Source organism: Salvelinus alpinus, chromosome 11, assembly GCF_045679555.1.
Source record: "Salvelinus alpinus chromosome 11, SLU_Salpinus.1, whole genome shotgun sequence".
Taxonomy (NCBI): Eukaryota; Metazoa; Chordata; class Actinopteri; order Salmoniformes; family Salmonidae; genus Salvelinus; species Salvelinus alpinus.
In genome coordinates this window covers 62,762,254-62,775,072 of record NC_092096.1, presented here as the reverse complement: position 1 = coordinate 62,775,072, position 12,819 = coordinate 62,762,254, and the positions used below count along the sequence as shown (strand labels likewise).

Genomic DNA, 12,819 nt, shown 5'->3' with positions numbered 1-12,819 from the left:
GCCAACAGTAAAGCATCCTGAGACCATGCATGTGTGGGGTTTCTTCTCAGCCAAGGGAGTGGGCTCACTCACAATTTTGCCTAAGAACACAGCCATGAATAAAGAATAGTACCAACGCATCCTCCGAGAGCAACTTCTCCCAACCATCCAGGAACAGTTTGGTGACGAACAATGCCTTTTCCAGCATGATGGAGCACCTTGCCATAAGGCAAAAGTGATAACTAAGTGGCTCGGGGAACAAAACATCGGTATTTTGGGTCCATGGCCAGGAAACTCCCCAGACCTTAATCCCATTGAGAACTTGTGGTCAATCCTCAAGAGGCGGGTGGACAAACAAAAATCCACAAATTCTGACAAACTCCAAGCATTGATTATGCAAGAATGAGCTGCCATCAGTCAGGATGTGGCCCAGAAGTTAATTTACAGCATGCCAGGGCGGATTGCAGAGGTCTTGTAAAAGAAGGGTCAACACTGCAAATATTGACTCTGTGCATCAACTTCATGTAATTGTCAATAAAAGCCTTTGACACGTATGAAATGCTTGTAATTATACTTCAGTATTCCATAGTAACATCTGCCAAAAATATTTAAAGACACTGAAGCAGCAAATTTTGTGGAAATTAATATTTGTGTCATTCCTAAAACTTTTGGCCATGACTGTACTTTCCTCCAGAAGGGCCATTCTATGGATTACATTTTGCGAAAATCCCCAAAAACGGGGAATTCTCATAATCAAGTCAAGGTGTCCTGTATGTAAGTGACTCACAGCATGATACTTTCTCTATACTTTGTCCCTAACCCTTTGCCTACTGGCACCACAGCTGGTATAACCTATGCTGCTACTGAATCCATGCACTGTAGCAGTTAAGCTATCATTTAACGGTCATTGTTGTTGATAGTAAGTATTTGTTACTCCAAGTGTGCTCATTTCCATTGAGAGGAGGAGTGGTTCTCACCGAGAGCCTCTCACCTACTTACTAGTGAGCACTGGGTGAAGCGTTTCCTAAAAACTCCTAGAGCACTTGACTGTTTTGCCTGGTTTGGCTCGTAAGGAAAAATGACACTTTAAACAGTTGGATAAGAATGCAGTGGCCAAGCGAACATGCAATCCATCACTAGAGGAGAAACAGTTCCGCTTAACGACTTGAAAGCATGAAAATATCCCTCGCCTTGAAGCCTGCAAGAAAAAAATATATATTTTCAGATTCCAGTGATGGCTTCAAATCAATACACCCACACACTCCTGCACACTTTCGTATGCAATCTCTGAAACCAGAACCATGGCTTCACTCCACCCAACCCACCCACCCATCCACCCACACGACGACCAGAACCATAGCTCCAGTCCATACACAATGGGGTCATTGAGCCTTGCTGGTAGGAAGACTCTCTCTGCTGTCTGTGTTCAGACTGAGACTGAACCAGCTGTCTACAGGGCCAGACCAAGCCTCTCACTGGAAACACACCACACAGACAGAACAACAACAGCTATGGAAGATGATACAGGAATACATTTACATTACATTTGAGTCATTTAGCAGACGCTCTTATCCAGCGCGACTTATTCCTCTTAAGGTAGCTAGGTGGAACAACCACATATCACAACCATAGTACATTTTTCATCAATAAAGTTGCTATCAGTGAAGTCAGTGCTAGTAAAGGGAAAAAAGACAAGTGCGAGTGTTAGTTCACAAAAGGCTTGAGAACTGTTTCTCCGCTGGTGATGGATTGCATGGTCGCTTGGCCACCTCATTCTTATCCAACTGTTTAAAGTGTCATTTTTCCTTATGTATTGTTCATGTATTGTTCACGAAAGGCTTTTCGAGAACAATACATGAAATGAGAGAATGTAGTGTGCACTATACCGTGGTTTTGATAATACTACATACATAATATTCTTGCCGTTTAAATTCCACGCTGAGGCGAACTGTAGTTGAACTCAATGAACTTGGTCATGATGACATACATAGGGAAACACGTGACTTCACACACTTGTTTGAAGAGGGCTTAGAATGTAGCAGTAGAACAAGAATCTCTAATCAAGGACAGGAAACACCTGACTCAAGTGGTTGAGTTAGGGCACTAAAGAATATTGACATTCGCCAGCACTGTGAAGAGTAGATGCTCTGTGGCCTACAGATAATAGGGCCCCTAAACCAACGAGGAGGTCTAATCTCAGAGTGTATACTAAACAACACAGTATGGGATACAGAATTAATGCTGCAATATGTAACTTTTTGGGCGACCCGACCAAATTCACGTATAAATGTGAGTCATAGATCTGTCATTCTCATTGAAAGCAAGTCTAAGAAACTGTAGATATCTTCTATGTGCGCTATTTCTATTCTTAAGTTTCGTTTCTGTGTTTTTTTACTTTCGTTTTTGCACACACGCTTCAAACAGCTGAAAATACAATATTTTTGTTATGGAAAATATATTTCACAGCTGTTTAGATGGTATAATAATTCTCTACAGAATGACTGCTTGTTTTGTCACAAACAGAAATGGCGGAGTTATTTCTGCATACTGCACCTTTAAATAGAACAGAAGTATTTACATTTTAGGCCTATCTCTATGGAATGGGTTGTAACACATTAGCCTCTGTTCCAATCCACTGACTTGAAACCTAAATGAAAAGCCAGCAACATGGAAGAGATTCCTTTTCAGTCTTTCAACTCCCATCGTTTTTGGCAAAAGATTCGATCAACTGCGAAGCATGAAGTTAAGACTTGTGGTCGAAACTTTTAACAGTTAGAAATGAGAAACAGCTGAGAGAAAGAAGAGATTACAATGGACTATGTGTACTGTTAATGATCACTGAAACATGATCTATTTTATTCACCTTCCAATTCAGACAGACTCTTCCATGCAATCGTTCTATCACTTTCTCTGCCTCGTTTTTGCTCGCGCACACACACAACTAAACAAAAGCACTAAAAGCACCAACACTCCCACAATCCAAACCCAGAGTGTTTTTGCAGGAAAGAGGCTTTAACGTCATACACAAAATGACTCACGCAAACTTTACACAGGAAAAAAATCATATGACAATGTGTATAATGTAGAGGTTGTCTTGATTTATCTCAGATTGTGTGGGCCTGCACCTCTGAATAATGGGTCTTTAGTCAGTATAGTTATCATATTTAAATAAACACAGAAATTAAGTTATTAATACAGTATTACTGCTATTATCTGTGGCGAATGGAGCAAGACTAGCATTAAATGCCAAAACTCACAGATCTGAGCAAACGTGGCTATGAGTCAGAGATCAAATCCCAAGGGGTCTTGAAAGATGAAGCCAAGAATGTGGACAGAATCTTGAGCCATCGCATAAATGACAATGTAATATACACTGAACAAAAATATCAAATGCAACAATTTCGAAGATTTTACTGAGTTACAGGTGATGAAGCCAGATGTGGAGGTCCTGGGCTGGCATGGTTACACGTAGTCTAACATTTCTGGGATTTTTCATTTCAGCTCATGAAACATTGGACCAACATTACATGTTGCATTTATATTTTTGTTCAGTGTATTTAAGGTTTGCCTGGTATTATTACCGTTGCTGTTGCTAATGCTAACCATTCAAACTTCTACCACTAATACAACTTTTAATAAAGAGTTCCATTTCAATATGTGTACCTACAAAAGCAGTGTGGTACGTAAAGGGAACACATTTTACAAAACTGGGTGAGACCTTAGCCATTATAAAAAGGTACACTGCTGGCCACTTGCAGGTACAAAAGGCACAGTTGGGAACTTGCAGGACTACTGTACATTGCATTGTTGCAGCAGGTACTGCAGGTCTGCACTCTCAAAGGAGAGATTGGTTACTGTAAGATACCTTATCATTCTTCATTAATTTGTGATGAGGAGTAAGATCAAGAACTGTTGCAGTCTTAGGCACAACCCATCTTTCAGGGGGACGTTCAAGAACGTAGCCAATAGCACTCCTGAACACATCGGGAAGTAATTAGTGGTTTGTGTTCTTGGTCTGTTTTTAGGGGAGGTATGGTATTTATGGTTGTGAACAGGAGCAACAGATGGGAATAGAATGTCCTCAGGAAGTGAAAAGGAAGAGGGGTTTATGTTTCCTCTAGAGCAGGCCTGGGCAACTACAGTCCTCAGGGGCCTGATTGGTGTCACACTTTTGCCCCAGTCCCAGCTAACACACCTGACTCCAATAGTCAACTAATCATGATCTTCAGTTTAGAATGCAATTAGTTAAAATCAGCTGCGTTTGCTAGGGATGGGAGAAAAGTATGACACCAATCAGGCCCCCGAGGACTGGAATTGCCCAGACCGGCGTCTAGCGCAATAATGCTGCACATTGTTAGAGAACACTGGAGAGGGTTGTTTGCTCACACACACACATGGACACACACACACATGGACACACACACACGCACCCAGCTGCCTTGTCACAAATTTCCAAGCTTCTATTTTTTTTGTCGTTACAACTTTTTTTCTCATGACAAGCCAAGGCCCGCGGGTGAGTCCCAAAGGAAGCTGGAGAGGAACATACACATGCACAACGACTGAAATGGATGGGGCTGGAAGCAATCTGGAGAGCTGGAGTGGAGTGTGGTCTCTGGTCTGATTGAATGTTGGAGCCGCTCTGTTCTTCACGTCTTTCTCTTTTTATCTCTTTCTCTCTGGCTTTCTGTTCCTTTCTCTTTCTCTCATCATACACACATCCACTCTCTCCCTCAATCCATTTTAAAATCAACTAAAGCTGGAAATAGTTTCTTGACGAAGCAGTACCTGGCTAACAGTAGTAAAATACACAACTACATTCTCCATTCATTATTTATGGTGACTTTATGAAAGTGACTCCAACTCAAACAACGCCTCAACAAATTGTTATTCCAGGGATCAGTTTAAGCCACTGTTTGTATAGAGTTGGACGCCATATCACCAAGGAATATCAGAACCATCACACTGATGATAACTGATAAACAACGATACTGGTAGGAAAAGAAAACACAATTACGCTTTACGCCGCGGATGGTTATATTTGGAGCCCCAAGTTCTCTGAGCATAATGGACATAATATAACACACTGTAAACACATCAGGAAATCAGCCCCAAGTGATTTTGATTTCAGAAATCATGATCGTATACAAATGTAAGCAAGGTTTGAAATGATTATGTTTTAGTCAAACATTATACATATTTGGGCTTCTCGCAGTCAGTTTGCAGTCCACAAATTATTTGTAATTACAGTGCATTCGGAAAGTATTCAGACCCCTTGACTTTTCCACATTTTGCTTCGTTACAGCCTTATTCTAAAATAGATTTGTTTCTCATCAATCTACACACAATACCCCATAATGAAAAAGCAAAAACAGTTTGGGGATATTTTTGCAAATGTATAAAAAAATAATAATGAAATATCACATTTACATAAGTAAGCTCTGTCAGGTTGGATGTGGAGCGTCGATGCACAGCTATTTTCAGGTCTCTCCAGAGATGTTAGATCAGTTTCAAGTCCGGGCTCTGGCTGGGCCACTCAAGAACATTCAGAGACTTGTCCCGAAGCCACTCCTGCATTGTCTTGGCTGTGTGCTTAGGGTCGTTGTCCGGTTGTAGGGTGAACCTTCGCCTCAGTCTGAGGTCCTAATCGCTCTGGAGCAGGTTTTCATCAAGGATCTCTCTGTACTTTACTCCGTTCATCTTCCCCTCGATCCTGAATAGTCTCCCAGCCCCTGCCGCTGAAAAACATCCCCACAGCATGATGCTGCCACCACCATGCTTCACTGTAGGGATGGTGCCAGGTTTCCTCCAGACGTGACGCTTGGCATTCAGACCAAAGAGTTCAATCTTGGTTTCATCAGACCAGAGAATCTTGTTTATCATTGTCTGAGAGTCCTTTAGTTGCCTTTTGGCAAACTCCAAGCGGGCTGTCATGTGCCTTTTATTGAGGAGTAGCTTCCGTCTGGCCACTCTACCATAAAGGCCTGATTGGTGAAATGCTGCAGAGAGGGTTGTCCTTCTGGCAGGTTCTCCCATCTCCACAGAGGAACTCTGGAGCTCTGTCAGAGTGACCATCAGGTTCTTGGTCACCTCCCTGACCAAGACCCTTCTCCCCCGATTGCTCAGTTTGGCCGGGCGCCCAGCTCTAGGAAGAGTCTTGGTGGTTCCAAACTTGTTAAATTTAAGAATGATGGAGGCCACTGAGTTCTTGGGGACTTTCAATGCTGCAGAAATGTCTTGGTACCCTTCCTCAAATCTGTGCCTCGACACAATCCTGTCTCGGAGCTCTATGGTCAATTCCTTCGACCACATGGCTTGGTTTTTGCTCTGACATGCACTGTCAACTGTGGGACCTTATATATAGACTGATGTGTGCGCCTTTCCAAATCATGTCCAATCAATTGAATGATCAATGGAAACAGGATGCACCTGAGTTCAATTGAGTCTCATAGCAAACGGTCTGAATACTTTAGAAAATAAGGTTTCTGTTTTTAATGTTTTATAAATGTGCAAAGATTTCTAAAAACCTGTTTTCACTTTGACATTATGGGGTGTTGTGTGTAGATTGATGAGGATTTTGTTTTATTTAATCCATTTTAGAATAAGGCTGTAACTTAAAAAATGTGGCGGCAGCTTAGTGGTTAGAGCGTCGTGCCAGCACACCGAAAGGTTGCTGGATCAAATCTCCGAGCTGACAAGGTAAAAGTCTGTCGTTCTGCCCCTGAACAAGGCAGTTAACCCACTGTTCACCAGTAGGCCGTCATTGTAAATAAGAATTTGTTCTTAACTGTCTTGACTAGTTAAATAAAGGTTAAATATTTTTTTTTAAATGTGGTAAGAGTCAAGGTGTCTGAATACTTTCTGAATGAACTGTATGTTCCGCCCCACCGACCATCCGCTCAAGAAAAGAAAATATATATAAAAATAGGCCTGCGTCTGAATCTAGTTGATGATCCCTGGTGTAGAGCCCTTTACCGCCCACAACACCTCAGATGGCCCAGGCCACTCAGCACAGAAAAGAGTCAAATTAGAGCAACATCATCTAGATGTTGTTTTATGATATCTGTTCTCCTCGTGCTGTAACTGTTCTGGATTGACTTGTTTGTCATATGTCCATGTGCTTCTGTGTTGTGATGTCTGTCTTGTCCTGTGATTTAATGTTTTTTTGTAATTTTTTTATGTATTTTATTTATTGCACAGCACTTCTCAGTTGTCACTGGCCAGGCTGTCATTGTAAAGAAATTGACTCACCTAGATAAATAAAGGTTAAACATTTCAAATAAATATTTTGCCCAGGCTGACTTTTTGAAGAACTGTAGTTAAATTAAAAGGAAAAAGTACTTTTTAATCGAGGTTTGAATTGGTGTCAACATAGTGGTTTTATGGCTATAAGGACGTTTTCGTTTCTATCTTTTTGTTTTATAGATGTTTTTTCTAATCTTAATAGTTTGGGATTTTCTTATCTTGATGTATCCAAAGTCCTTACTTGCAATCTAACCTCAACAGATTGTTCGACTGATTTATCACTGTTACTTCATTGTGGTTGAAACAGTCTTAAAATCGAGACGTGACGGTTATTTTCCATCCTAGACTCTCAAGAGTAAGGATTGACAGCACACACATACACACACACAGTCTTGTACAGCTAACCTTGAGGGGACACACAATTCAGTCCCATTCAAAATCCTATTTTCCCTAACCCAAACACCTAACCTGAACCCTAGCTCCCAACCATAACCCCAAACCCCCTAGAAATAGCATTTGACCTAGTTGGGACTAACAACATTTCCCCATTTGGGACTTCTGGTCCCCACAAGAAGAATTAAACACGTCCACACACAGCCTCTTCCCACATTTCACCCACCCTTTGTCAACTCCTTTCCAGTGATGCACCGTGACGGGTGGCATTCACCACCTACAGAGAGCGTCTGTCCCCGTCACTTGTCCCCGGGACCCATATCATCACGAGCATGATGCCACCACAATACATCCTGTGCCTTACTTTACACCTCTGCACGAGCTGTGGGCGATACAGTCTTCCATCTAACTTTGCACACTGAACCGAAACAGAGAGATATAGCTACATTACAGCAGAACACACTGAGAGACTCAGCCACACCTGCGAGAATATATGCAGGGAAATGAATACTGTCTGCTGCTATTACTCCCTGTCTAAAGTTTAATAGAAAACGCTGCTCTATGATCATATCTTATTATCCTAGGAGAAATTTCAGAGTAGCATTGTCTGATGGAAATGTGTGGACTTTCGTCGGCTGCTCAACCTACATCAATCCTTGACACACCAAAGCCTGCCGTAGAATACTCTGTATTTGATACTAGCTGAAGATTAAATGTTGGTCGCAAATATTGAAGCTCAACCAAAAAAAGCCTATACCAATTAAATCGGCCGATTTTTATATATATATATATATATATATGTATGATGTAATAATGACAATTACAACAATACTGAATGAGCACTTTTATTTTAACTTAATATAATACATAAATAAAATCTATTTAGTCTCAAATAAATAATGAAACATCTTTAATTTGGTTTAAATAATGCAAAAACAGTGTTTGAGAAGGAAGTAAAAGTGCAATATGTGCCATGTAAAAAAGCTAACGTTTAAGTTCCTTGCTCAGAACATGAGAATATATGAAAGCTGGTGGTTCCTTTTAACATGAGTCTTCAATATTCCCAGTTAAGAAGTTTTAGGTTGTAGTTATTATAGGACTATTTCTCTCTATACCATTTGTATTTCATAGACCTTTGACTATTGGATGTTCTTATAGACACTTTAGTATTGCCAGCCTGATCTCGGGAGTTGATAGGCTTGAAGTCATAAACATCGCTGTGCTTCAAGCATTGTGAAGAGCTGCTGGCAAACACAAGAAAGTGCTGTTTGAATGAATGCTTACGAGCCTGCTGCTGCTTACCACCGCTCAGTCAGACTGCTCTATCAAATATCAAATCATAGACTCATAATATAATAAACACAGAAATACGAGCCTTAGGTCAGTAATATGGTCAAATCCGGAAACTATCATTTCGAAAACTAAATGTTTATTCTTTCAGTGAAACACAGAAACGTTATGTATTTTATCGAACTGGTGGCAACCCTAAGTCTAAATATTGCTGTTACATTGCACAACCTTCAATGTTATGTCATAATTATGTAAAATTCTGGCAAATTAATTACGGTCTTTGTTAGGAAGAAATGGTCTTCACACAGTTCGCAACAAGCCAGGCGGCCCAAACTGCTGCATATACCCTGACTCTGCGTGCACAGAACGCAAGAGAAGTGACACAATTTCCCTGGTTAATATTGCCTGCTAACATGAATTTCTTAACTAAATATGCAGGTTTAAAAATATATACTTGTGTATTGATTTTAAGAAAGGCATTGATGTTTATGGTTAGGTTCATTGTTGCAACGATTGTGCTTTTTCGCAAATGCGCTTTTGTTAAATCATCACCCGTTTGGTGAAGTAGGCTGTGATTTGATGATAAATTAACAGGCACCACATTGATTATATGCAATGCAGGACAAGCTAGTTAAACTAGTAATATCATCAACCATGTGTAGTTAACTAGTGATTATGGTAAGATTGATTGTTTTTATAAGGTAAGTTTAATGCTAGCTAGCAACTTACCTTGGCTCCTTGCTGCACTCGCATAGCAGGTGGTCAGCCTGCCACGCAGTCTCCTCGTGGATTGCAACCATAATCGGCGTCCAAAAATGCCGATTACTGATTGTTATGAAAACTTGAAATCGGCCGTAATTAATCGGCCATGCGAATAATCGGTCGACCTCTAAAACATACTGACAGACAGGCATTACCCACAGTTGCTAACCGGGCGTCTGCCTCTCCATGTGATATCGGGCCCGTTAGATATTGCAGCCGACTTTAAAGGCGAGTTGAGACTGATTGATCTAAAAATCATAACTAACTAACTACTCAATATTATTTGTAGATCAGTCAGTTGCAATTTACTCAACATATACTGCACTGACACAAATGACTGTTGAAAGAAATTGATAATAGAAGATTGTGGGAGCTCTACTGTTAGATTTCAGTGCAGCCTTGGATATTATTGACCATAACCTGTTGTTGAGAAAACATATGCTTTTCAACCTGGATCCAGAGCTGTCTATCTAATATAACACAGAGGGTTTTCTTTCATGGAAGTCTCTATAATTTCAAACATGTAGGGTGTGGTGTACCGCAGGGCAGCTCTCTAGGCCCTCTACTCTTTTCACCAATGACCTGCCACTGGCATTAAACAAAGCCTTTGTGTCCATGTATGCTAATGATTCAGCCATATTTGTGTCAACAACCACAGCTAATGAAGTCACTGAAACCCTAAACAAATAGATGCAGTCTGTTTTGGAATGGGTGGCCATTAATAAACTGGTCCTGAACGTCTCTAAAACTAAGAGCATTGTATTTGGTACAAATCATTTCCTAAGCTCTAGACCTCAGCTGGATCTGGTAATGAATGGTGCGACTGTTGAACAAGTTGAGGAGACTAAATGATTTGCTGTTACCTTAGATTGTAAACTGTCATGGACCAAAACATAGATTCAATGGTTGTAAAAATGGGGAGAGGTCTTTCCATAATAAAAGAGATGTTCTGCTTTTTTGACATCACACACAAAAAAGCAAGTCCTGCAGGCTCTAGTTTTATCTTATCTTGATCATTGTCCAGTCATGTGGTCAAGTGCTGCAAAGAAAGACCTAGTTAAGCTATAGCTAGAACAGAGCGGCACGTCTTGCACTTCATTGTAGTCAGAGGGCTAATATCAATACGATGCATGCCAGTCTCTCTTGGCTAAGAGTTAAGGAGAGACCGACTGCATCACTTCTTTTTATAAGAAACATTAATGTATTGAAAATTCCAAATTGTTTGCAGTCAACTTACACACGGCTCTGACACACACACTTACCCCACCAGACATGCCAAAGGGGTCTTTTCACAGTCTCCAAATTCAAGAAAGCTTTCAGTATTATAGAGCCATTATTGCATGGAACTCCCTTCCATCTCATATTGCTCAAATGAACAGCAAACCTGGTTTCAAAAAACAGATATATCAACCCCTCACGGGACACAACGCTTCTCCCTTATTTGACCTAGATATTGTGTGTATGTATTGATATGTAGGCTGTGTGTGCCATTTTTACATTTACGTAGTTCTGTACTTGATCTGTTTTTGTCTATTAATGTTCTGTATTATGTCATGTTACATGTTTTATGTGGACCCCAGGAAAAGTAGCTACTCCTTTCGAAACAGCTAATGGGGATCCTAATAAAATACCAAATACTATGACACATCACGGTTTTGATGCTCTCAATTATTGACTGTACCCCTGTGTGCCCCGTTTACAAGACGGTAAACAAAACAGCAGCACCTAAAGTGGGACTGAGACAGATACGCCACAATGGCTCCCATTCTACTCCTTTATAGAACCCATTAAAAGTTGCATTGCCAAGGCGGTAGCAACATAACCAATGCTACTGCAAAATGGAGGGAAACACAATTAATACTGAATATCTGTTTATTTACATTTAAAACCATGCCCAAAGATGTTTGGGTTAGAGGTGGGTAGGTACCCCCAAATTAGTTCATGCATCATATGGTAAGGGCTACTAAAAATCTTGAACACCCATCATGTCAATATGCGGTTTATAGTTATAGTTCCTCTCTCTTGCTTGATCTAGGAACCGTTGAAGTTTCTCAAGTGCAGATGGTGGTCCAACAACTACCGTGACTGTAGAACTCTGACAGGGCTTTAAATGCATCCATAACTCTGGACAGATTAAATTGTGTCTAGCCTGTTCATCAATGCACTGAACTAACTTCCATATAGGACTGTCGCCCTGGAACTTTGAATATGACTGTTGTTTTAGCGTGATCAAGGAGCTTATAGTGATACATCACTATTCAAATTAAAATCAATCAATTTGAATGCATACCTGTTCTCTTTATTGGTGTAGCTAATGGGGTTGCCTTGCCATAGAAACAGTCAAGAGACCACAAACTAAGGAGCTAACCTGGCAAAAAGTAATCTAGCATCCTACCCAATTGGGAGAGAACATTCTAGATAACATTCTGTTCCCACGTCTGCCAGTACATTCACCAGAACTCCATATGCACACCCTAACTCAAGAGAGATGGGGGATATAAATGACTTTGTTTCACACTTACCTAGAGGATACAACAAAGTGAATTTTCATGATTTAAAACAGTGAACAAGAACATAGCAAAATCCTTACAAACTGAAAGCACATAACATCATTGGCCCTAGGTTATCATCAAAGTGCTATTACTCCTTTATACAATTGCAAAGGTGTGTTTTCAGTTTTTCAATTGCATGTTTCGCACAAACTACACATGCTGCTTTGTAATTTGCAGACTGATACGCCCACATAAGTAACTGTGTGGTTGAGATACAGAAAGTAGCAACTCAAAGTTTAAAACGGTTAACTACAAATACGATTTTAGATGCTTTACTTACCTAGGCTATTCGTAGAACCATCCATGACTGATTGCCCAGAAGTTATTTACTGTCTTCTAGGAGTGGAGTTTGTTTTGGGGTGTATTTTCCATGCTGCTGCTCGACCCCGGAGGGTGTCAGAAATCACACCCGGGAGCTCGCGCTGAAGTTGTTTCTTTAGAAAAGAGAGGAGACACGCATGGCAACGTGCGCAGTTGCTAGAGAGGATTGTGTGGAAACCCCCCCCCCCCCAAAAAAAAGAATGCACTCAAATACTTTACACAAATCCAGGAAATGAGCTGAACATTGGGGGGACAAGTGAAAATTCACCCAATAGATTCA

At 40.7% G+C, this 12,819-nt stretch overlaps 1 protein-coding gene across 3 annotated transcripts in view; it reads right to left on the bottom strand.

The window, feature by feature from the left end:
* The window catches only part of LOC139534627 (echinoderm microtubule-associated protein-like 3), a 36,208-nt gene extending 23,551 nt beyond the window's left edge, over nt 1–12,657 (bottom strand). For all 3 annotated transcript variants that reach the window (XM_071333913.1, XM_071333914.1, XM_071333915.1), the window contains exon 1: nt 12,499–12,657. In XM_071333913.1, coding sequence (XP_071190014.1) covers nt 12,499–12,523 — 25 coding nt within the window. In that variant the 5' untranslated portion in view covers nt 12,524–12,657. The remainder of the gene's footprint in view (nt 1–12,498) is intronic.
* Between the last annotated feature and the right edge of the window lie 162 nt (nt 12,658–12,819).